Source organism: Schistocerca americana, chromosome 4 (assembly GCF_021461395.2).
Source record: "Schistocerca americana isolate TAMUIC-IGC-003095 chromosome 4, iqSchAmer2.1, whole genome shotgun sequence".
Classification (NCBI taxonomy): Eukaryota; Metazoa; Arthropoda; class Insecta; order Orthoptera; family Acrididae; genus Schistocerca; species Schistocerca americana.
Window position 1 is genome coordinate 70,525,487 of NC_060122.1, and position 27,212 is coordinate 70,552,698.

Consider the following 27,212-nt stretch of genomic DNA (forward strand, 5'->3'; position numbering starts at 1 on the left):
ATAAAAGAAAATTATTGACATATTGCAATTGCGCCTCACTCCGAGACTTGTAACCCTCCGCTTTTCTTCCACAACAGCTAATTCGTCTAGATTACTTAGGCAGTCTTCTAGGGAGTTTCAAATTTAGAAGATAGACTGTGGTAGATCTGAGATATTCATGTTCAGTGATAGCCCAGTAGGGAAAAGGATTGCTTGCGTAATATTCTTAGAGGTACTGTGTCGAGTTATCTGAGGCAAATCAACTGAAAATTGTTACTGTAAGACAATGGGGAATGTTGCATACGATACATGTTTAAAAAAAACGTGAAGGAGTTGATCAGGTCACAGACACGCATGTCGCCATTAAAAAGATCTCTCAGAACCATCAATAGGAAGGAAAAAGGCTTCAGAGTGTCTTCAGCTCGTGACAAATAGACGTACTGCTATAAGTCTTTCGTTTAATGTAATACCTTATTAAACGAGTGTATCCTGCGTTTTAGTCAATGGTGTTAAGTGTTACAGTAGTTTCAAATATGTTTCTCCATTGATAATGAAACAGTAATAGCAATCACGTACAAATATATTCATTTCACAGACTGACTTAAGAGGAGTACGTACTTCCTATACCTACAGTATTAAATTTGCCATATTGATAACCCATTATCTCAGAACGATTGAGAGATAGGGATCTGAAATTTTTAGGAAATATAGTTTTACTCCTTTTCTGATTACTGAACTCGGATCAGAGCATACAGAGAAATAATTAGTTAGTTATGAGTTTTCAAATATTATGTTCAATTTTTTTTCGAAAAAAGTCCCCTGTTCCTTCTCTACGTAAAAAACTGCTACAAGTAGAGACGTTTTGGTGGTTAAGCAGGTGCATTATATTAAGAGGTAAAATTAAAATAAGACATATGTATCTGCAATAGTTCCTGAGATAATGGGTTAAATATTTTTTAAAAATTAATTTGCGAGAAATCAAGTTTAAACGTTTTATTTGATATTAACTCACATATGGAGCCATGCCGGCTCCTAGAAACAGCCAGGCCGATAATCAGTGTTATCTGGATCGTGTACTTGATCAACGTACAAACCTAGAAGCTTCCTTATTTTCCTGCCTCTTGATTCTTTAATCTGCTGCACGCTGCGCTTTAATGATCCCGAGTCGATCCATTCGCTGGTAGGCTTGCAGTGTGTTTGCTCTTGGAGTGATACCAAGTTTCTCTAGTACCCTAATTGTTCCCTTATTGCAATCATTAAACGTTGTCACAGTATCAAAAACACCGAAGCATAGAATTTTCATATCTACAAAGACATTTTTTGGTATGCGGTTCCAAATGACATTATTGAAATATTCATTAGGGTTTTGCGTTCGACCATGGAGACATTTGTAAAGAAGATCGGGATGAGCTAACTCTCTATATATTAGCTTAATTACCTCCATCATTGCAGATGGTATGCTGTTTTTGTGCCTAAATTGTTCCTCTGTACCCGCTGCCTGAGCTTTACGGTACTAGCACAATGAATCAGCATCAGGCGGGCAAAGACCATCTATAGGTGTATCATCAGTGGATGATTTGTGGAAGAATGTAGTCCACACTTCTCTTTTCATTCCTTATAGGTCATGTGTTTTGTTCCTTATTGCCATTCCATAATATCGCTGGAGTTCATCAATGTTTTTGTCTCTAAGTCCCCCTTTTCCATTTAGAATCTCTCCATCCGATAACTTTTCCTTTTTTTCTGCTTCAGTTTTCGAAGGCGTGTTCCCATCCGTTTTTGAACGTGGCCCACACATTCAATCTTAAAAATATACTTTTAACCATAAGGTTGGCTTTCCACGACTGGTCTGAAGGCCTTCGAATCACAATCCCCCAATCACTCAGTGTAGCACACATCTCTTTCCTGCTGTGAGCGTCTGAACATAGAAGCAATTGCAATAGCCTCAGTACCCCTACTACTTCCCTCATAATTCTTGGCACAATTTGTTTTATGACTTTCACTAGTTTCATTGTCAAGTGAATCAGCTAGCACTTCGATGTCTAAAATTTTACCTGTGCCTACACTAGTGACAGTCGCAGCTGGATATTTAGATGAGTGTCCTTTCTTCTGCCATGTGCCATCAACTGCCACAGGTAAATCTGTCGTTATTTAATTCTACTGCTTCTTCATAAGCGGCTTTTATAGAAGCAACAGCAACAAATTTAACACATTTATGCAATTAATTCTGGGTACTTACTTGATCTGGTTGATTGGTCTGACAAGTTCAAGGTCGCACATAATATTTGAGATGCAGTCAATACTTTACCTATGCACCGCATTCCATACAAGAATGCTGTCAAACAAGACAGCCTTGCACTTTTGATAAGTCCAAAATGACGTAGAGAGCCTGCAAACTTTGCACTGAACAACAAGTTTGTTAGCTAGTCCAGTACTTGCAGGTATGTCCTGAAAGATGCTAATTTGCCCACCACAAACTTCACATGATACAGCATCTTGTAAAACTTGCCCTAACACACTCAAATCTAATAAAACGTAATCTAAATTTTTTGTATGATCCCCTTTGTCAATAAATCCTCATTGTTTCCAAGTTCCCTCCCCGAAGCACTAGTAGACGTGTCTTTTTCGTGTGTCTGTGAAACATTTATTTCAGGATCAGCACTGGATTCAGATGCAGTCGTATGCTGATGTCCATGTAAACGTCGATTCTTAAAAGAGCGCCGGCCGGGTGGCCGAGCGGTTCTAGGCGCTACCGTCTGGAACCGCGCGACCACTACGGTCGCAGGTTAGAATCCTGCCTCGGGCATGGATGTGTGTGATGGCCTTAGGTTAGTTAGCTTTAAGCAGTTCTAAGTTCTAGGGGACTGATGACCTAAGAAGTTAAGTCCCATAGTGCTCAGAGCCATTTGAACCATTTTCCCGGCCGTGGTGGCCGAGCGGTTCTAGGTGCTACAGTCCGGAACCGCGCGACTGCTACGGTCGCAGGTTCGAATCCTGCCTCGGGCATGGATGTGTGTGATGTCCTTGGGTTAGTTAGGTTTAAGTAGTTCTAAGTTCTAGGGGACTGATGACTTCAGATGTTAAGTCCCATGGTGCTCAGAGCCATTTGAACCATTTTCTTAAAAGAACTGTTGCTTTTCGTCATGTTGAAAAGAGGTATAAGAACGTGTAATAGTACACCAAACCACTATGTTTATAGTTCAACACCTATAAAACACAACACCCACAAAGCAAAGCAGATGCCTGTGCAATACTGTCATTTCTGTTGACACAATGCATCCAACTTCTTAAGGGGCTCCGGAACGCCCTATACTTGCAATGTTAAAATAACGCTTATAAATTACATCTTTCGTCACAAAGTATTTGAGGTAGGAAGTTGAACTTTTTACAGATTATTTATTGGAATATGGGCTACAACTTAACACAGGGATTTTACAAAATTTTAGTTTAGTTATTAAAGATGATTTTTTTTCAATTGTAATGAATATTCACAACATTTTTTTGCAATTTTTTATTTATATATTCAAAAATATACAGTTTTTTGGAAAAAGGCTGTGTTAAATTATGCAGAAGGTACTGTGTAACATTTACTGAAAGTTTGAAACAAATGTGTTTGGAAGATCCTTAGAAAACATGTAACTAGTATGAGAAAATAAAAGTTTTGGGAATAGAGTGACAAAGATCGGATTAACTTTTTAGTGCATTCCAGGTCCATAGGATGGATTATCTTCATCCTCTGCAAACTCCTCCTCCAGCTTCCTCTTGTTCCTCCTCCTGTTTACTCTTGCTTGTATTTCTAGACTCTTTACAGCCCTGTCTGCAGCCCGAAGGCGTTCCTTGTCTAAAGCCAGCATCGCTTGTTGTTGTGTTCGTAGATTTTGCTACCATTTTCTTCAGTTGCAGTTACTGCAACACTGTTCCAAAAGGTGGTCATGTATGAACACTTATCACATTTCAGTTGTATTTCACTAGCAAGTCCTACGTGCTTTATTATGGAGAGTTCCAGACCAACTTCACTACAATGAATACATCTTACACAGTTTGAAAAAATTCCTTTGAGAACCGACATATCAAATATTTCATTCACATCCGATTCGCCCATAAAACATTCATAGTTTTCACTCATTGAACCAAGCTTCTTCTGTGCAGTATTTTCTTTCGCACTTTGACTGCTATGGGCAGGTGTACTTGAGAGGTTAGGTTCACTCACTTGGTTATCGTCTTTATTGTTTACAGTAATAACACATACCTTTGGCTATCCAACATTTCTCCTTTTCTTAAAAGCCTTCAGAGGATTTCTAATAACTTTACTTTTACTCATTATTATACTTCAATAAAACAGAGACTCAAGAAACAGAATTAATTACGAATATTTTCGAGATAACGACAGAGTAAATAAACATGAAACAATCGACAATCACACCAGCGAAATATATTTAACCATCACAGGTTAGCCACAACACATACATTATCTCACATCACTAAAATGTACCTGATGAACACGGACGTTAATAATAACACCACTTGACAGCAGTTTAACAGCGCCACAGTGGGTCACGCCCATGTAGAACACATTTCAAAAAAAATTTAAAAATAGTTGTAGTCTTCGGAATTGAATAAATTATATATCTATTAAAAGGTAATAGTCTGCAGATTCAGAAAACGCAAATAAGTAAAAATTGATCTTTTCATGATTTTGAGCCTTTCCGGAGCCCCTTAACATGAATTCAAGGAATAAATAGCTGAAAACCACAGCCTTGTAGATTGAATAGTGCCAGAGATAGCAAGTGAATGCAGATAGATCGTATTTTTTTACACTTGCATTATTAACGTTGAGTCTGCCCCGACACCTGAGTGGTCATCGCGGCGGCTTCTCACGCTAAGGTTCAAAATCTTTCAAATGGCTCTGAGCACTATGGGACTTAACTTCTGAGGTCATCAGTCCCCTAGAACTTAAAACTACTTAAACATAACAAACCTAAGGACATCACACACATCCATGCCCGAGGCAGGATTCGAACCTGCGACCGTAGCACTCGGGCGGCTCCGGGCTGAAGCGCCAAGAACCGTTCGGCCACAGCGGCCGGCTGTCGCGCTAAGCGACCCGGGTTCGATTCCCGGCTGGGTCGGAGATTTCCGCCGCTCAGCGACTGGGTGTTGTGTTGTCCTCATTATCATTTCTTTATCACCAGTGGAAGGCAACGGGAAACCACCAGTGGAATCACTGCCCAAGATGCTCATGCGGTGGACCCCTCTGACGAGGCTCCGCCATGACAAGACCTGCCGTAAGGCAGAACACACAGTTTATTAACTTTGAAATGATAAAAAGTACACTTCCAATTGGAATTAATCGACAAATGACGCATGAAATTATTCAGGAGAGATCAAATATTATTAAGAGATAATAATCAGAAAATGTCACTTCTTGACCAGTTTCACCATCCCTATTCTCCTTCATGCGAGAATAAGGTTTCCGTTGCATTAACGTGGCTTTCCGCGTTTTCTTCTCCGTGAAGCATGCCTATCAAGCTTACAGTTACACGTGTGGCCACACTGCAGGGTACCTAGTAGCACCGCTTGTCACTCCGTCTCCTGTTTTGCTCGCAAATGTCGCAAAGGACAAAACGACTGTCTGTATGCTCCCATACGAGCCCTCATATCTTTGACTTTGTCTTCGTGGTGCTTACCCGAGATGTATATGGGTGGCACTGGGATCATTCTGCAGTCTGTCGCAATAGCCGGCTTGTAAACTTTCACTGTTGTGTTTCGCGAAAAGAACGTTTCTTCACTCCACGGATGCCATTGGAGTTCCTGAAGCGCCTCCGTAATACTCACGTGTTGATCGAACTTACCAGTAACCAGCACAGCAGCGCACGTCTGATTTGTTTCGATTTCTTACTTTTATCCGTCCTGGTGCGGATCCCAAACACTCGAGCAGTTCTCAGGAAAGGGTCGTACAGGTGTTCTTTTCTCAGTCTCCTGCACTTTCCTGTAACTCTGGCAATAAAGTTGACCTTCCGCCCTCCTTCAGCCGACCTTACGTGCTCGTTCCATTTCATATCATTTTGCAAGGTTTCGCAGGCACATATTTAATCCACGTAACTGCGTCAACCAACACGCTAGTTATACTGTATTCAAACTTTTAAGGATTGCATGTCCTGTTTAACTTACATTTTTCCACTTTTAAACCGAGCTGCCATTCATCACACTAAACTGAAGTTCAGTCCTGTATCCTGTAGCCTCCTAAGAGGCTACAGGATACAGGACGACATTTAGCTGTAGACTACAGCGTCATCGGCGAACAGTTGCTTATCGTTGCTCACTCTGTCCCTCAAATCGTTTACGTGTAGAGGGTGTCTCTCATTCGAGTATTCAGGCTTCTTTTATCTTGTTTTTCGGGACATGCTCACAATTACACTTTTGCTGTGGGTAACTGGAGTCCCGTTGCAAACTGAAATTTTTTGTTCACATTCGATAGAGCTGTCCCCAAATTGGTCTAATGCGATATTGGTTTCATCGATACATATTAACGGGTACAGTAAAACACGAGGAATAACCGGTATTTCAAGAGCGATAGCACCGCACTGGCAGCTATTCCTATGCAGCAGCGCTGCCCACTCGCTGCTGGTGTATTGGTTGTCCTTCTTACTTTAGTGCCCCTTGTAACACATATCGATAAAAGAAACATCGCTCTAGAATAATTGGGGACCGCTCTATCTAACGGGCACAAAAATCTCGCTTTAAAAATAACTTTATCTGTAACGAAAAACAAACCGACGCTTTCCGTGATCGCTGCGCGTCAGTGATGAGCAGTATACGTTTGAGCTGACTCCAGCTACACACTACAAAAGCTAAACTGCACATAATTACCGAAACTTCAGAGAAGACGCGTCTGCCGGCTATTGGGAGGGACATCCGGTATAGAGAACAAGAGTAGTAGTTTCTTGGAGAACTCCGGACGATACTCTGCTCTCCGACGAATACTCACAGTCCAGGGCAACCTACTGGGCTGTATTACTTAAAAAGTCTTTGAGTTACTCACGTTTCTGGAAACCTGTTTTTTATATAAGGATATTCGTTTAACAGTCAGCAGTGGGGAATCATGTCAAACGCTTTCCAGTAATATAGGAATATGGAATCTGCCTGTTGCCCTTCATCAGTATTTTGCAGGATATCTTGAAAGATGAGATGTTCACAACCAGTTACGCGTTTCAAATTCATGGAGATTTGTGAATAGATTATTTTATCTTCAACGAAATTGTGTACATTCAAACATATACGATCCTGAAGAATACAGGATGTTCCAAATTCCCTGTACAAACTTCTAAGACTTGTAGAGTGGAGTGAGGAGATAATGTTTTTAATTGGAACCCGTGTCCGGAAATGTATGGTACCGTTTCCGTGCAACAACCATTTGAAAACATGTTATTAACGCAACCACCTTTACAAGTAATTGATAAGTCGCGACCCAGTGGATCACTTGTTTCACATTTATAATCATTAATAGTGAAATAAATTGCGCATGTACTCGTTCACGGATTCTCTTCACCTTCTTGGTGCACTACGGCCTCTCGTAATTCGGGTGTGTGGCGTTTCCTTGGACCACCACAATCACGCCTGCATGACGGTGAAGCTGCCCTTCCTCGAAGCCGTTGCGTAACTGTGGCGAAAAGTGTGTGCGATGGAGACAGACATGATGATCGTGACAAAGGAGACAAGCAGTTCCTCCATTACCGTGACCTTCACCACACAGAAGGATCATGGATCATGTCGGTGTATTCTATAAACGTGTACTCAATCATGTTGCGCTAACACTCACAGACACGTGAGTGAGGCTCGAACCAGGCCAGAGAGGTGGGACAGATATCAAATGACATCAAATGGTTCAAATGGCTCTGAGCACTATGGGACTTAACTTCTGTGGTCATCAGTCCCCTAGAACTTAGAACTACTTAAACCTAACTAACCTAAGGACATCACACACATCCATGCCCGAGGCAGGATTCGAACCTGCGACCGTAGCAGTCCCGCGGTTCCGGACTGCGCGCCTAGAACCACTAGACCACCGCGGCCGGCAAATGACATCAGCAGATCCGATGTAACCACCCCCAACAGCGACTACACTGTTGAATCCCTATCTACCAAACATGTTTTCAAGCGCCGGTAACACGGAAACGGTATATTTCCGAACACGGTCTCCTATTCAAAATATTATGCACTCACTCCCCGCTACAATTCCAAGAAGTTTGTAACGGCAATTTCAGAACACTCTGTATGCGCAGCAAACCAACGTTAAGGATATTTGTAATTTTACGGACCCATTATTTCACAATCCTGGACATTTTCCAGTTGCTTGGGACTGTCCGTTGGAGGAGAGATTCACATAAATGCATGTAAGGATCCAGTAGCTAACTTGGTAAGAACTTCTAAAGCCAAGGTCGCATAAATATTTATTTACACACAACCGGTTTCGTCTTCAGGTATTCAGAAATTTATGTTATTTTGAGCTGGACCTCATGCCAAGTTGTCATGTAAATAAAATTTAGCACATAATAGACAGGTTTGTCATAATTCAAACATTTAAAATCATGAAGCGCCTTATGCACATTAGCATAGCACTCACATGTGATCCTTACGTCATAAAAACAAAGAATATGCAATAAAATACACAGTAGCTCATCTGCTAACGTTAACCGGACATGTATATTATGTTTTTTATGACGTAACTATCATCTTTGAGTGCTACACAATTGGGCGTGGTTATATGCACAAGGCGCTTCTTGGTTTTAAATGTTTTAGCTATGACAAACCTTTACATTATGTACTACGTTTTATCTACATGACAACTTGGCGAGCCACACGGGGTAGCCGCGTGGTTTAAGGCGCCTTGCTAAGGTTCGCGTGACTCCCCCCGTAGGAGGTTCGAATCTTCCATCGGGCTTGGGTGCGTGTGTTGTCCTTAGCGTAAGTTAGTATAAGTTACATTAAGTAGTGTGTAAGCCTAGACACCGATGACCTCAGCAGTTTGGTCCGATAGGAACTTACCACCAAAAACGGCGTGAGATCCAGTTCAAAATGAACACATTTTGTATCATAAAGTTTTGATGACCTGAAGATTGTAGCAAAGTCACTCGAAACGGTATTTATGTTGTTTCTGCTTTAGAAAGTTTTTTCAAATAAAACACACCGGTCATTCTGACTTCTCTGCATGAGAAAACTGAATCAGTACAATAACTGGACCTGTCAACTTGCTTGTTTTCAATCCTTTCAGGTACTTTTCAACCCCCGGCACGCCAATGTCTATTTCCTCCATACGGAAGTTCGTACAACAGTCAGACGATGCACGATTCAGTAGTGTTATGTCAGATGGCCACTTGTTACAACTTCTGCAGTACTTGTTATCAGCAGACAGAGTGGCGGCGCCAAAGACTGAGACGGCGTGGAGTTTTACAATTATTTATTGAGCTTTCTTTACAATTTCTCCTTCGTCGTCGCTGCCCAGCCCTGCAGATCCTTCCACCTGGCTGCTGCTGTGTAGATTCTCCAACAATGCGCGCAACACGCTCCACCAGTGCTCCGCTGAAGTCAGGATGCCCTGTGGTTGAGATGAACTCGTCGCCGCTCGGCGCCCCACTACGGGCACGCCCACGGAGCCGCGTCGCCGTGAGGTCGGCTGCCGCCACCTGCTGCACCGGCGGCTGGGAAGCCGTCAGTCGCGATGTCCGCGAGCTGCCGTCAAGGACGGACCACGCGCTGTGGGCCTGGGTTGCCGTGGAGTCCGGGCGTCAGTCCCCGGGGGCGCCTGTGCCCAAGACGGCGCTGCGGCCGGTCCTGCTGGAAGTTCTCGCTGTAGTCAGTCAGCCATGGTGCCGACCGAACTCGGGCCGACCCCCAGAGCTGAAGTAGTCATCTGGCGGCGAACAGACGACTCCTGCGAGCCCGAATAGACTTCTGGAATCGTCACCCTCGAAGATTGAACATTCGGACACGGACGACGTCCGTCCTCAGATCCGAACTGCTTCCTAGTGGCTTCTGCCCATTGCTGCCTGCGCTCCACTATTTATATCCAGCAGGAGGACGTTTTGTACCCTCGGTGGCAGCTTCTTGTTATTACTCCCGCAGGATATTGCAGCGTAACTTAGCGTGCTGGCCTCACTTCCCTTACTCAGCACTCTCCAGGCTTCGCTCGGTCTGCGTGCGTCCTTGCGTCAGCCGGTTGCTAGACTGCAACTGTCAGCAAGGCTATCTGTGCCACGCCTACTGCGCAATGCCGCGATCGCCGGCTGTCTCTCTTTTGCTACCCTCCACTGCGTGTTCTTGTTGTGGTCTTCAGTCCTGAGACTGGTTTGATGCAGCTCTCCAAGCTATTCTATTCTGTGCAAGCTTCTTCATCTCCCAGTACGTACTGCAGCATACATCCTTCTGAATCTGCTTAGTGTATTCATCTATTGGCCTCCCTCTACGATTTTTACCCTCCACGCTGCCCTCCAGTACTAAATTGGAGATCCCTTGATGCCTCAGAACATGTCCTAAGAACCGATCCCTTCTTCTAGTCAAATTGTGCCACAAACTCCTCTTTTCCTCAATTATATTCAATACCTCCTCATTAGTTATGTGATCTACCCATCTAACCTTCAGCACTCTTCTGTAGCACCACATTTCGAAACCTTCTATTCTCTTCTTGTCCAAACTAGTTATCGTCCATGTTTCACTTCCATACATCGCTACACTCCATACAAATACTTTCAGAAACGACTTCCTGACACTTAAATCAATACTCGATGTTAACAAATTTCTCTTCTTCAGAAACGCTATCCTTGCCATTGCCAGTCTACATTTTGTATCCTCTGTACTTCGACCGTCATCAGTTATTTTGCTCCCCAAATAGCAAAACACCTTTACTACTTTAAGCATCTCATTTCCTAATCTAATTCCCACAGCACCGCCCGACTTAATTCGACTACATTCCATTATCCTCGTTTTGCTTTTGTTGATGTTTATCTTATATCCTCCTTCCAAGACACTGTCCATTCCGTTCAACTGCTCTTCCAAGTCCTTTGCCGTCTCTGACAGAATTACTGCGTGAAGCAACGCTTACTACATGTGGCCGCAACAGTAGGAGGAACACACACACACACACACACACACACACACACACACACACACACAGGGAGAGAGAGAGAGCGAGAGAGAGAGAGAGTTTATCGTCCCAGTTACGTAACAGAAAACAGAGGTGATTTTGAGTCTGTAGGCATGAATTAGAACGTCAGATATGCGAACGATTCCGGGTCTGAGCTGCGTGACTGGGGTGGTGAATTCGGGACGCGTTCGGCGCTCGCTCGCTTGCATGTGGCTGCGTATGGGGGGGGGGGGGGGGGAGGGGAGCCACCGGTGCCGGCTGTTGGCTGTCTGCTGTTCGTGACGGGCATCCAGAGGCGCGTGGCGGCTGGCAGCTGGCGGCTGTAGCCGTAGCCGTAGCCGTGGCTGCCGCCTGCCGGCATACAAATACAGGCAGAGCGGCCGGGGGAGGGCATGTACAAGAGCGCAGTACTCCGGAGTGGGCGTGACGGGAGACGGCGGCGGGTGGCAGGTGAAGCGCGAACAGCGGGCCGAATCCAGCACCGCTGTCAAGCGTGCACTAGGCTGGGGGAGGTCACGAGGTCAGGAGGCGGTCTGGCGCAGCAGACGGACCTGTGGTGGGTTTTCCAGAAGAAACCGGTAAGGCGAAGGGTTACCCTGTACGATGATGAGCCAGAATGTTACGAGCACCTCCATCATAGCGTACTGGCTCTGTGCACTTTGTGACTTAGCTTCTGAGGTCCCCTAGAACTTAGAACTACTTAAACCTAACTAACCTAAGTACATCACACACATCCATGCCCGAGGCAGGATTCGAACCTGCGACCGTAGCGGTCGCGCGGTTCCAGGCTGTAGCGCCTAGAACCGCTCGGCCACTCCGGCCGGCTAGCGTACTGGTCCACTTCAGGAACACAAAACAGTCGCGACTACGTGTGGCATATTTTTACAAGCCCTTGCTAGCTACACCACTGGCCATTAAAATTGCTACACCACGAAGATGACGTGCTACAGACGCCAAATTTAACCGACAGGAAGAAGATGCTGTGATACGCAAATGATTAGCTTGTCAGAGCATTTACACAAGGTTGGCGCCGATGGCGACACCCGCAACGTGCTGACATGAGGAAAGTTTCCAACCGATTTCTTATACACAAACAGCAGATCACCATCGTTGCCTGGTGAAACGTTGTTGTGATGCCTCGTGTGAGGAGGAGAAATGCGTACCATCACGTTTCCGACTTTGATAAATGTCGGATTGAAGTCTATCGAAATTGCGGTTTATCGTATCGCGACATTACTGCTCGCGTTGGTCGAGATCCAATGACTGTATCACTAGCAGGCGAGATGACAGACATCTTATCCGCATGGCTGTAACGGATCGTGCAGCCACGTCTCGATCCCTGAGTCAACAGATGGGGACGTTTGCAAGGACAACAACCATCTGCACGAACAGTTCGACGACGTTTGCAGCAGAATCGACTATCAGCTCGGATGCAATGGCTGCGGTTACCCTTGACGCTGCATCACAGACAGAAGCGCCTGTGATGGTGTACTCAACGACGAACCTGGGTGCACGAATGGGAAAACGTCATTGTTTCGGATGAATCCAGTTTCTGTTTGCAGCATCGGGATGGTCGCATCCGTGTTTGGCGACATCGATGTGAACGCACATTGGAAGCGTGTATTCGTCATTGCCATACTGGCGTATCACCCGGCGTGATGGTATGGGGTGCTATTGGTTACACGTCTCAGTCACCTCTTGTTCGCATTGACGGCACGTTGAACAGTGGACGTTACATTTCAGATGTGTTACGACCCGTGGCTCTATCCTTCATTCGATCCCTGCGAAACCCTCTATTTCAGCAGGATAATGCACGACCGCATGTTGCAGGTCATGTACGGGCCTTTCTGGATACAGAAAATGTTCGACTGCTGCCCTGTCCAGCACATTCTCCAGATCTCTCACCAACTGAAAACGTCTGGTCAATGGTGGCCGAGCAACTGGCTCGTCACAATACACCAGTCACTACTCTTGATGAACTATGGTATCGTGTTGAAGCTGAATGGGCAGCTGTACCTGTACACGCCATCCAAGCTCTGTTTGACTCAATGCTCAGGCGTATCATGGCCGCTATTACGGCCAGAGGTGGTTGTTCTGGATACTGATTTCTCAGGATCTATGCACCCAAATTGCTTGAAAATGTAATCACATGTCAGTTCTAGTATAATATATTTGTCCAATGAATACCCGTTTATCATCTCCATTTCGTCTTGGAGTAGCAATTTTAATGGCCTGTAGTGTATTTCAGAGGTTTGTGATGAAAGACTTCTGGGCGCTGGACACGAAATTCTCGTAAATTATGAGCCGGTAGTTTGTGGAGCTGCCGCACGACAGAAGATGCGTTCCGTCAGGTTCACATAACAACTTTGTTTCCAGGAAATCAAAGTGAGGTCGCTTTCGTGAAACCACTGTAGAATGATTCTGATGTTGGGATATGGACAGTTATCAGGCTGGAATGACCCTTCGCCGACTGGGAAGACATTAAAATTGAAGGGATGCAGGTGTGCATCAATAATGTTCACATAGTCCAGTGCTGTTACGCTCCCACATTAGGTTACTACCACAGGTCCCATAGATGCCGAGCTGACTGTCCCAGTTGACATTATTTTTCGCCACACGCCAGTGTAGTTGGGGTCGTGCATATTTTGAATACGCGTTCGCCTGTATGACGATGCATCCGGATACGACCATCAACCTGGTGCAACCACAAACGTGATTCATTGTACCAGGTGACACATTTCCATTGTTCCAAGGTCCAGTCTCAATGATTCCGTAGCCCCTGTAGCCTTAAGTAACGACGTCGTTGGGTCCACTTGTGAATATGTGAGAGTCTTCTGATGTGGAACCTCGTGTTCACCAGTGCACAATGAATGGCATGTTTGGAACAGCTTGTTCCACCATTGTACCTTGTTCCCGGAGGTCGATGTCTATAATTCGCTGTAGTGCATATAAGTCTGCCACTGGATGTTCTGTTATGAGACTTGGACGCCCAGCACCTCGTCATATAGACGTGGTTTCGTGGTACTTCAATCAAGTTTCATAGATTCTCACGACAGTAGCAAAGGAACAACGGACTAGCTTCGCCATTTCCGAGACGCTTGTTCTCAGGCATCGTGAATATGTTACAGCCAGTTAAGCTAGTGGATTACTCCATTTTTGCTCCATACGCTCGCTAGAACTATTCCCCATTGCTCTCTTCTCTCCTTCCACACATTTCTTACCTCGACATCACCAGAATGTGCCAGTCAATCTCGCAGTGGACAGTTTTCATACTGCTTTGACTCATCAGCATGAAACTGCACTATGACTGCGTGGATAGTTAGACTCTATATCCTTAGAGCGCAGGAATACCAAGTCATGACTGATGCTTTACACTGGCGTAACGAGTGTAAATTGTCGCCTTGACAAGTTTTGACATTGTCCCCCACCATCCACCCTGACGACGTATTAAATTTTTTTTTTTACTTAATACACAGCCCAATCACTTTCCCCACCCACTCTTATACGTTTTCGTCAGTATAAGAGAATCATTACAGAGTGTCCGAAAAGTCCTTGTACCTGTAATATCGTCCAGGAAACGCGGTGTCACACCAAAGCCGGCAGTGTATATCGATACCACAATCACTGGGCGATGCCTCCCTGCAGTCCGCAACGACGAATGGGTGAAGCTGAAGAAGGCGCGCCCTCTATCTCAGTACAGAGGTCAATATAGAGCCGAAGATGCAAGCACTTTCCCAGTTCGTGACCGCAACGGAAGCAGTCAACATCATCGAGTACGATTAAATATTTGTTCAAGTCGTAGTCTGAGATGTACTTTTGTAAATGTTGAATATCGTTCTTCAAGAGACGAGTTTGTTAATTAGTTCATTAAGTAACGCTGTAACAGTCAACGAGTTTCAAAGTACCAGGCACTCCTGTGGCAAAGGATTGTATCAACTTAAGAAAATCTTTTTATCATTCAAGTAATAAAGTGAGGGTTCTAGTTTCATCTGGCCAAAACAGTACTCCTAGGTCGAAACAGAATATTCTGTAATGGAATACTTACGTATAGTCACTCATTTTTCTCATTTCACAATTGCTCCCCAGTTTATATGAACAGCGGAACCGTTCGTATTATGATTATTCCGACACTGAAGCATGACATTCACTGTATTATTGTACCTATTCGACGCTGACAAGACAACTCTCTTCGCGTTTCCTGACAATGTCACCCTGTATTAATTGTTTTAGGAACATATATAGCTTCTATTGTTTTATTAAGATCTGAAGATGGTTTATATGTACAGACACCCATAATTTTACGTCAGTTTTTTTGAGGTCATTCACTGGGATTAGAGAAAGGAGTTGTACAAATGGAAACTATGAACCTGGCGGATCTTTATGTGGGCTACCGCTGCGGATCTTTCCATTCTAACTCCAGCATATCTGTGTTACCAGGCGGCTATGATCACCCGTTCCATATGGTGGTTGCCTATTTGACGGCCTCCAGAAGCAGCAAAAAATTTATTTTCTGTTTTTCGTATTGTTATACAACGAATTTAAAATGATAAATGCTGTTTAATCTACTGATAGATAAGTATAATCTTACGTTAAAGGTTTAACATAATAATTCAAGTATTAAACTTAAAAACTGTATATACGACCTTAATCAGCGTTAGTCACAACGCACAAATTACCCACACAATATTCATCCAGTACTTTACCTCCCTGACTCTCTCAAAAAGCTCGCAGACACACTCTAAAAGTAATGAAAGGAAAAATGTTTATAGCTTTCTATGTGTTGGCTATTCATGCAAGTAAACTTCAGCATCATGCATAACGTTTTAAATCTATTACTTCCTTACTACCAACTCCCTTTGCAACATATTCTACGGACAGTATCCACGTATACACAGAATGTACCTTCAAAATTAACCAAGAATAATCTTTTTTTCCAAGTTCTGAAAAGGTGATAAAATGGAAACCTCAGTGAAAATGAAAAATTTTGTATTTGCAATATTTAGTACACTTTCTAGCTACCTTTCTTCATAGTCGGCGCTCCGACTTAAGCATGTCGTAGCATGGTACCAACTTTGGAATACCCTCGTCGTAGAACGCAGCCGTGGTTTCCGCCAATTCTCTACACTGGTCTGCAGTTCGTTGCCTGTACCAAACTGCTGTCCTCATAGCCAGCATTTCATGTGTACAAATAGATGAAACTAAGAAGCAGCCAAGTCTGAAATCATGGATAATCAAACGCTTCCCATTGAAAACGCTTCATCAGGTTCTTTGTTGCAGCTGCAGTGTGAGGCAGACCCTTGTAATGGAGAAAGATAGTGCCTGATGACAATATTCATCTTCGCGTGTTCTGAATTGTGCTTCGTAGACTATTTTCTGGCATCGTCTTATCCACTTAGTGAAACAAATCATAGGTTGGCAGTCGCTTCCTTACCTGACTGTTTGCATCACGAAATCCGTGAATCCTGCTTGAAAGTACCTGCACCATTGTCGCGCTTTGGTGTCACGTATGACAGTTACATTACGTGGGTTACGACAGAGGTCAGCCAGATGCGCTTTCTACTGTCATACTGACCGAGTTTTCGCAGTATTTAAGACACTGAACTTACGTTCGCGACAACCAGTGTTCAGCTACCTGCCAACGAATACGATTCTGATGACCCTAAATCACTCAAGGAGACTGCTGAAAAGGCGACGGTCTGCCACATTCTCACACAGTCCGAGCTTTTGTTACGTCCCTCTCTTTCTTCCCGTTTCTCTTCCCTTCTCCATCCAAGTTATTGTGTTCATATTATGTCCTCGAAGTTATGCTAACACGATGTTTGAAATCATATGGGTAGAAGAACACTACAACTGTTGTTAGAAGTAGTACTCATAGAAACCTTAAAAACATAGAGGATCAGTGGTTGTTGCCCAAATAAATTGTTTATCGTAATGCATATGTTTGCTACTAATACGGTGCAGCGCACAATGCAAAGAAGGAAGAATCCAGAATGTCAGTCATTCTCATTACTCGTGATTTGAAGCAGTGTTCATTAAATTTTGAAGAGCTTTTTACAGTGTGTACTGATGGCTCCTGTTTCCTTGCAGCACAATGCGTCGCGCCACTGGGGATGGAGTCAGGGGCCATCGCTGACGAGGACATTAGCGCCAGTTCATCCTTCGACAGCGGCAACGTGGGACCGCAGAATGGAAGGTCAGCGTCCGTCTTCTACTTTTTTCCACTGTATTCACAACTCAGTAGGGCAGCGCTGAAATCAGAGTTCAGTTTTCCGTCTCAGATCCCAGTGAGGTGGGAGTAGGACAAACTGCTTTCCAACTGTTAGTATTAAAACGGGGACTTACAGTTCCAGAATTTGCATTACAGCCAAGAACAGTCTGCGAAAATTCTTGGCTAGAAGCAATTTCATTTACAAATGAGACCGTAGTGTGTCAATAAAAAGCAAGTGTATTCCGTGTGTGTGTGTGTGTGTGTGTGTGTGTGTGTGTGTGTGTGTGTGTCCGTTTCTATGAGTCTACTTTTATAATATTCATTGCTGTTTCATTATGAAGATGACAACTGAAAGTCGAATATAGTTGCTAAGACGCTAGACAGTACGAAAACTGGGAATGAACAGCGATGATCCCACATTTTTCTGTACAAGCAAATATTCTCTTAATTACGTAATCTTTCAGTGCCGAATTACGCGTACAAAGAAAATGCTAAATCTTTAATGTGAAATGCAGAAACGTATCTTGACTATTATACAAAAAAGTTTAGATTACGGAAATGATAACCCACCAAACAACTGCTAACATCATGGTCTTCCGACTATTCTCACTTGCGTGTCATCCTTGAACGGGAGAACTATATCCCATAACCTATGAGCTTGTAACGCGATTTGTATAACAATAGCACCTACTTTACAAAGCGTTTCGTTGACAGTTCACGAGTCTTTACTTGATACAGGAAATTTTGAAAAAAGGTTTCTATGTACAAATGATGCTGGTGGTCAATCACCATAGCATTTTTTTTTCTTTGTTGAGGCGCTGAAGGAATGCATACAGGTAGCAGGTGTGTTAGTTTCCAGTAGCTTTGTTAAATACGTGTTTCTTTTCCCACAAGAATGACCAAATATTCTCAATAGGTGCAGAAATGGAGTGAAAGAGAGACAGTTCCACTTGTCGTAGATATGTTCTGTTTTTTTTACTTATTTCTCCGTAGTGCAGTGAACTGTATCCGTTAAAACACACTCCTTACTTTTCCTCTGACAGCGGCATTTTTATTATGTGGCTGACAGAAAACTATGCTCTGAAAGGGCTGTATTTTAACTGTAACACATACGGAGTGTGAAATTGCAGTCCAAAATGAAATAAATTCCAATTACATCATCTTGGCAACTAATACTGACAGTAAATAATTATTTGCGTTACTACTACAAGCACGAGTCATACCACTCCGAAAATTTGGGAGCAATAAAGCCAGCAGTTGATTGCATGTTGCTCAGATCCTGCCAGAAAGGAATGTAGCACCAACAAATAAAGCGTATATACATGACTAAGTCGTAGACGGCTATCGGGGTGAAGAACATCATTACCATTGTGATACAATTTAGGTGGATGACGTAGAACAATGGATAAGCCTATAACAATCTGAAGTGTAAATGTGCCCAAAACTTACAACTAGCCTATTTGCACACTGAAATTAGTACGTTACAATGACCATCTTACATTGCAAATACCTTACTTAAGATTTGTTAAGATCATGTGTAACATCCGGCACCTTTTAATGAGACTGCTAAAATACACAGTTAACGTAACGTTTTAGAAATATATTTAAATTTTTATCCCTTCAGTTCTCTGTATCACTTTATTAAGTACCGTAAAAACTTTCAAATTGTAAAGAAGAATATTGACACAATGTTTTGTGGGAACTGGACCAACTATCGCATGACTTCTTCTCTAGAATATTTGCACTTTCCACATGACAAGAAGATGCGGTTTATATCCTTTCGTCACAGTTACACAGTGACAGAATGGCATTTCTTTGGTGTTAATTGTAGAGAAAGATGATGGGGGATTCACGTCCTGCCGACGGGGAGGTCGTTTAGATACGGAGCTGAGTCTTCTATTAGACAAGGAATGCCACAGACATCGGCCGTCCCCTTTTCGAAGGAACCATTCCGACATTCCTCATAGCCTGTTTAAGAATTCATAGGAAATCTAAATATCGGTGGGATAATAGGGATGTTTCCTTTCATTACGATTTATTCCGCAATGGCTTTTCTTTTATTATTATTCCAATATTCTCAAAGTTCCTTCGTTGTTCCTATAGTGAAGTACTCCTCCTTGCTGCACTTCGTAAATTCAACAAATTTGAGCCACGCAGGGTAGCCGTTCGGTCAGGGGCGCCTTGCCACGGTTCACGCGGCTCCCCCCATCGGAGGTTCGAGTCCTCCCTTCGGCATGGGTATGTGTGTGTTGTCGTTAGCGTAAGTTTGTTTAAGTTTGATTAAGTAGTGTGTAAGCCGAGGGAACGATGACCTTAGCAGTTTGGTCCCATGGAACGTACCATAAATTTCCAATTTCCAAGAAATTTGAGCGGACTTCTTATTCCACAATATTCAACTTTTTTAGATAATTTACTCTACGCCTTGGAAATGCAACATGACAGGAAGGTCGTCCACATACCTCACCCCTTCTCTTGATGCCTCTACGTCCAGCATTCAGATCACATGGTTTTCTTATGAGTGGCTGAAGAATATATTCCGGACACACCACCGCTGAAAATATACATGATGAAGCCTCTAGAGATGAAACAGATGGCGTCAGTGGAATAACCCGTTCCCTTGAGTGTTCATTCATACTCATTACGCGGTCGAGAACGACAGTTTGCACTGCGATGTGTAACACAACAATGTTCTTGTCAATCTTAGACACTCCTGACACCCACTAGTCGATTCAGTCCTTGTCAGGAAAACGACACATGGCGTATTGTACCACCATGCAGCGAGACCTTCAGAGGTGTTGGTCCAGATTTCTGTACATACCGGTACATCTGATACCCAGTAGTACGTCCTCTTGCATTGCTGCGTGCCTGTATTCATCGTGATATACTATCCACGAGCTAATCAAGGCATTGTTTGTCTAGATTGTCCCACTCCTGAACGGCGATTCGGCGTGGATCCCTCCGAGTGGTTGGTGAGTCACGTCGTCCATAAACAGCCCTTTCCAATCAATCCCAGGCATGTTCGATAGGTTTCAGGTCTGGAGAACATGCTGGCCACTCTAGTAGAGCGATGACCTTATCCTATAGCAAGTCATTCGCAAGATGTGCACGATGGGGACGCGAAATGTCGTCCATGAAGACGAATGCCTCGGCAATATGCTGCAGATATCGTTGCACTGTCGGTCGGAGGATGGCATTCACATATCGTACAGCCGTTACGGCGCCTTCCATGATCACCAACGGCGTACGTCGGCCCCACGTAATGCCATCCCAAAACAGCAGGGAACCTCCACCTTACTGCACTCGCTGGACAGTGTGTCTAAGGTGTTCAGCCTGGCCGGGTTGTCTCAAAACATGTCTCCGACGATTGTCTGGTTGAAGGCATATGCTACATACATCGGTGAAGAGAACGTGTGCCAATCCTGAGTGGTCCATTCGGCATGTTGTTGGGCCCATCCGTACCGGGCTGCACGGTGTCGTGGCTGCAAAGGTGGACGTCACCATGGACATCGGGAGTGAAGTTGCGCATCATGCAGGCTGTTGCGCACAGTTTGAGTCGTAACACGACTAGTTCTATTCAACATGGTGGCGTTGCTGTCAGGGTTTGTCCAAGCCGTAATCCGTAGGTAGCGGCCATGCACTGCAGTAGTAGCCGTTGGGCGGCCTGAGCGAGGCATGTCCTCGGAAGTTCCTGTCTCTCTGAATCTCCTCCATGTCTGAAGAACATCGTTTTGGTACGCTCCGAGACGCGTGGGCACTTCCCTTGTTGAGAGCCCTTCCTGGCACAAAGTAACAATGCGGACGCGATCGAACTGCAGTATTGAGCGTCTATGCATGGTTGAACAACAGACAACACGAGCCGTGTACCTCCTTCCTGGAACTAGTCGGCTGTTGGACTCCCTCCGTCTAATAGGCGCTGCTCATGCATGGTTGTTTACATATTTGGCGGGTTTAGGGACATTTCTGAACAGTCAAAGAGTCTGTGTCTGTGGTACAATATCCACAGACAACGTCTATCTTCAGGTGTTCTGGGAATGGTGGTTATGCAAAACTTTTTTTGATGTGTGTAATACGTAGATAACGTTTCACATTCGTAGCTTTGTTTTCGGCTCAGAAAAAAATGGTTGCGGTACATTAATTATCTGGACAACGCTCGGACAATAGTTCTTCCGTCAACCACCTCACATTCCCGCCAAGAACGCCGATTTACAACTACGGTTCCGCCAAGACTGCACAACGAAACAGAACAAAGATAACATGCTAATCATAGAGTTTACAATTTCGTCGATAATACTCTCGTACATCTTTGAAACAATTAATAAAAATGAATTTACTGAAATTTAAATGAAATGCTTCAACATTAATTCAAATACCTGCAATATGAATGTTTAAAAGTGAAACAACGAATATTTTGCGAATATTTGTACATACGAAATCTTTTTTACGTAACAGGAGCTATCGATACCCACTGGTTTCGTATGTTTCATACTCTTTTATTGGCTTGATTGGGTCACAATATTCATCCAGTAAATAATCTGAACCTTATAAAACCATCATAACTAGCATTTGTGTATTCGGCCATGAAAAATCTACATGCTCAATGTCCACTGTTGCGCTAATTTTTGGAAGTGTGGGGGGGAGTGGAAGCGGAGGACTTATTGATACTTGGAAACTCGATAGCAAACAAATGGCTCAGATGGACAATACGAAGTAGCATTGCAATTAGCATGCATACTTGGGGCCTCAACGTTTTCTGTCAAGACAGAGGATTAAATGATGCAGTAGGCTTAATGGACAAGTCGCATGAAGCGGTCAAGTTGTAGAAGAATACGTTGCAAATTGTAGCTAGTGGCTACATCACGCAAAGTAACTTTAATAACTTTTACCTTATATAACAAACATGTGCTCCACGTGACCCACACACATATGCAGCACTTCTTTAAAAATAAATTAGATAATTTTAGTTGAGACGCTGTGTAAACCACTGTGTTATTAAGGCAGAAAATTTTGCGCGTAGCAGCAGCAGTCAAAGAAACCGCTGTGTTCGCAGCACTTTGCCGAGACTGTGGTGGTCTCTGGTGCTGGTGGCGGAGGTGGGGCCGTCAGAGGGAACCCCGCTGGCGGCAGACAGAGCGGCGCCTGCCGCCCGCCGGCAAGTGCGGCGTGATCGATACGGGCCGCTGGGTCAGCCGCGGCCCGTTTTAATACGTGGGGGCCGCGGCCACCCAAGCCGGACTGCGGCGTCTGCGCTCCGCCGTGCTAATTGTCCCTTACTACGGGAGTAGTCTTCTTTAACGCAACAGTAGCGCACTGTTGTCACGAGGACGCAGATAGGTCCTTAATACACGAATTCAGACCTGGTCGCAGATGCCAGTTTTTGCCAAACTGACGCAAAAGCTAACTGTCATTCATTTGGATCCCATAAAGTCGTGAGATGGTTATTGCACCTGAGTACGCGTTCAGGTACGAGCTATTACAAGTTAGGCGAGCTACAATGGGACATTACCGCCTGGGGGCGCAATAGAGGGTCGTAAACATATATCTTTCGAAAAGCCCAGTACTCAAAGGTGGTCGCTGCAGCTGGGGTTTGAAGGAGGTTGAAATCGTCCAGAGCCCCTAATAACGGAGGAAGGTCTGACGAAAATAAGAGTCTGGAAAACTTCAGGACCGTGAGGAACTTTAAGAATGCTTTTTGGACAGATACGAATCTACGAGGCTGGGTAAAAAGCACAACACGCTTTGAAAACAAAGAATGACGCTATAGTGAGAAAGGAGGCAGCCAAGTGTTCTTAATTAAACTTGTAAATCGACCTCTTAATGGCTAGAGAAAAATGTTGGTATACGGGGGAAGGACTAAGGTGTACATACCTCCACTTTTATTGGGAAGGAGGAAAATCACATTCTTGGCGGGACAGAAATCTGAACTTCTGCCCTCACTTTTAGAGACAGTTAACACCATTGGTTAATCAAGTCAAAACATGTAAGGGAATTGATGTTGATAATATACACTGAGGCGCCAAAGAAACTTTTATACGCATGTCTATTCAAATACAGAGATATGTAAGTAGTCACAATACGGCGCTGCTGTCGGCAACGCCTATATCAAACGACAAGTGTGTGGCGCAGTCGTTAGATTGGTTACTGCTGCTACAATGGCAGGTTACCAAGATTTACGAGACTCTGAACGTTGTGTTATAGTCGGCGTACGAGCCATGGAACACAGCATGTCCGAAGTGGCGATGAAGTTGAGATTTTCCAGTACGATCATTTCACAAATCTACCGTGAATATCAGAATCAGGTAAATTATCAAATCTCCGACATTGCTGGGACCGGAAAAAATAAATCCTGCAAGAATGGGAATCGTTCAACGTGACAGAAGTTCAACCCTTCCGCAACTTGCAACAGATTTCAATGCTCGGCCATTAACAACTGTCAGCGTGCGAACCATTCAACGAAACATAATCGATAATAGCTTTCGGATCCGGAAGCCCACTTGTGTGTTCTATATGACTGCAGGACACAAAGCTGTGCGCCTCGCTTGGACCCGTCAACACCGACATTGCAGTGTTAATGACTGGAAACATGTTTCCTCCCCGGACGAGTCTCGCTTCAAAATGCATCGAGCAGACGGACGCGTACGGGTATGGGAACAGCGTCATGAATAAATTGATCCTGCATATAAGCAGGGGACTGTTCAAGCTGGTGGGGGCTCTGTAATGGTGTGGGGCGTGTGCATTAGGAGTGATACTGGACGCCTGATACGTCGAGATACGACTCTGACAGGTAAGACGTACGTAAGCATTCTGTCTGATCATCCTCACCCGTTCGTATCCGTTATGCATTCCGACGGACTTGGGCAATTCCAGCAGGATAATGCGACACACGGCACGTTCAGAATTGCTACAGAGTCCCTCCAGGAACACTCTTCTGAGTTTACACACTTCCGCTGCCCACCAAACTCCGCAGACATGAATATTATCGAGTATATCTGGTCTGCTTGCAACGTGCTGTTCAGAAGAGATCTGCAGCCCCTCTCTCTCCCCCCCCCCCCCCCCCCCCCGCCGTACTCTTACGGATTTATCGACAGCCCTGCGGCTTTTGGTGTCTGTTCCCTCCAGCACTACAGCAGACGTTAGTCGGGTCAATGCCACGTCGTGTTGCGGCACTTCTTGATGCTAGCGGGTGCCCTACACGGAATAAGGCAGGTGTGCCAGTTTCTTTTGCTCTTCTGTGTACTTCTGAATAATTTATTGCTCGAAAGTCAGAGTCTTTACTATAGTTAGCTACAGAGTTTCCGATGCTGGTAGAGCTAGCACAGTTTCTGTAAAGGCGAACAGAGCAGAATTCACCCTAGGCGGGCACTTCCACCTCAGGAGCCTTGCAGGGCACTTCTTCTCTGAAAGCCCAGGAGCCGTCTTCACCTATGTTTTGCAGAGTTAGGAATCTACTGCAAAAGAGATGGAAATACTGTGGCTATTATCGGAGTGCGCAGACACTACTATAATCATCTGCTGTTGCACAAGTGAATGAGTATGGAGACATGCGCAGCAGAAGTGCATACCTGACGAAGGGACCACAGACTCGCTTATTTCGGGATTGATTTGGGCGAATTAGGACTGGAAACTCACTAGACTTGCTATGCTCTTAGGTGAAGGAACTGGTGCCTACATGTTCGCTGAAGAGTCGAAGTTTCGAAACTGGTATAGCTGCGTACTATCGAGTGGGGCCTCCGCGAGCACACTAAGTGCCGCTGCACGACCTGGTATGGACTCGACTACTGTCTGGAGCAGTGATAGAGGGCATTGACTCCATGAATCCGTAAGAGTACGAAGGGGTGGAGATCTGCTCTGAACAGCATGTTGCAAGGCATCCCAGATATACTCAATAATGTTCATGTCTGCGGAGTTTGGTGGCCAGCGGGAATGTTTAAACTCAGAAGGGTGTTCCAGGAGGGACTCTGTAGCAATTCTGGACGTGTCGGGTGTCGCATTGTCCCTTTGGAATTGCTAAAATCCGTCGGAATGCACAATGGACATAATGCATGCCGGTGATCAGATAGGGTGCTTACGTACGTGTGACGTGGCAGAGTCGTAACTAAACTATCAGTGTCCTATATTACTCCAACTGAAAATTGTAGGCAACAGGTTAAGACCACATAATTGCAATGTATTCCAACCCATCATTCCCTTATGAGCCAGTGTTACTACCGTTGTCTTGTACTTTCGGAAGTTAACAAAAAGTAAATCGCTCCCAATATCTTCCATCGAACAGCACGCTCCAGCCTGCGCAAGTGTATCGCACTTTTCTTTCTTTTTAAAAGGTTTTCCCCATGTTTCCATGGTGAGGTGGCATGATTTATTTTTTGATTGCTGTCGTGGTACTAATTTTTGTACCCCGTGAATTTGCAAAGAAAAAAATTAACTTAACGTACCATTCAGTGCCCTAAGAAACATACCCTCAGAAACTGTTCAAATGGGGAATAGAAACAGGCAGATATTTGAAAAAATATGCTTGTACTGAAGATTTATCCCTGCATGACACATTCTTTGATCGCCGCTTTATTCCGTGTACATGCATTTGTGAAGTCTCATCCATTCTTAAAAACAAATACTTAACTATTGTTGCTCTTGTTTACGTCTTCCACGGCAACAAGTACCCGAATTCACTGCTGATCTTGATTGCCCTTATGTGACTGCGTAATATGAGGTATTTTATTTACCAGTATTACTCTCTTTGAAATAAAATTAAAATGTAGTTGACAGCTTGATTTCAGTTGACGATTTTTTATTTTACAGCATTTCCGCGTTTAATTACATTTACAGTCATCTGCTTCCACGATTGCATAATGATTAGACAAGCAGATCAACAGTCAGCATGAGTAAAAATTTAAGAGCAGACGAGATTCCATAATTGCCATATTTTGTATAACTGATTCGATAAATTTGAAGACGTATCGTGCTCCAGAAAGTAAATTTGACGGCAGATAAACAAAACCTGTTGTTCCTAAACGACTGGTAGCTACCAGTTGATATGTTGTTGAATGTAGGTTACTTTGATACAGAAAAGCTTCACACATTTCGGTGGTATATGTAAAGTACGTTTTTACAATATTACTACAACTATCAGTTTAAAATGGTTTGAAGCAACATCCTCATATGAACCAGCCAGTGGCATGGAACGACTTAGATACTAATGTTAGAAAATATTCATACATCTATACTGTTGGATTGCACTGAAAATTAAAAATCTGCAGTAGATATAAAGAAAAAAAGGCACGGAGAAAACTGTGCTACATATGAACAAAGACAACTGGGAAAAATGGCTTTGATGATAACTTTTCAGAGTGGAGAATCAGGAAATAGACGTAAAAGGAAAATGCTAATGCAACTCTGATATCATCTGCAACACTTTGCTTGAAAAATCTTCACATCTAATGATGTTAACGGATGGTTCAAATGGCTCTGAGCACGATGGGACTTAACTGCTGAGGTCATCAGTCCCCTAGAACTTAGAACTACTTAAACCTCACTAACCTAAGGACATCACACACATCCAAGCCCGAGGCAGGAGTCGAACCTGCGAACGTAGTGGTTGCGCGGTTCCAGACTGTAGCGCCTAGAACCGCTCGGCCGCTCCCGCAGGCTGTTAACGGATGGATTTTGATATTTTCTTGCCTTCTATTTGTTATATTGAATGCCATAACTTAACTTCAACAAAATGTGATTTGAGAGCTACACTTCTGTTTGAGAAAAGACAAACCACATGAACGTGGTAATCTTCATCAATGCTAAATCTGAAAATTTGTGAGTATTCTGGAATTAGTTAACTTCCTGTACCTAAAACTGCAGGAATACACAAGGGCTACTGCTTTTTTTGTGGATGTCTACGCT

The 27,212-nt window shown here is 44.0% G+C and overlaps 1 protein-coding gene across 1 annotated transcript in view; it reads left to right on the forward strand.

Annotated features, from left to right (window-relative positions):
• Positions 1-27,212, forward strand: part of LOC124612775 (discoidin domain-containing receptor tyrosine kinase B-like) — a 260,476-nt gene that overhangs the window by 9,497 nt on the left and 223,767 nt on the right. The window contains exon 2 of the mRNA XM_047141170.1: positions 17,204-17,309. Within this exon, the coding sequence (XP_046997126.1) occupies positions 17,204-17,309 (106 nt within the window). The remainder of the gene's footprint in view (positions 1-17,203; positions 17,310-27,212) is intronic.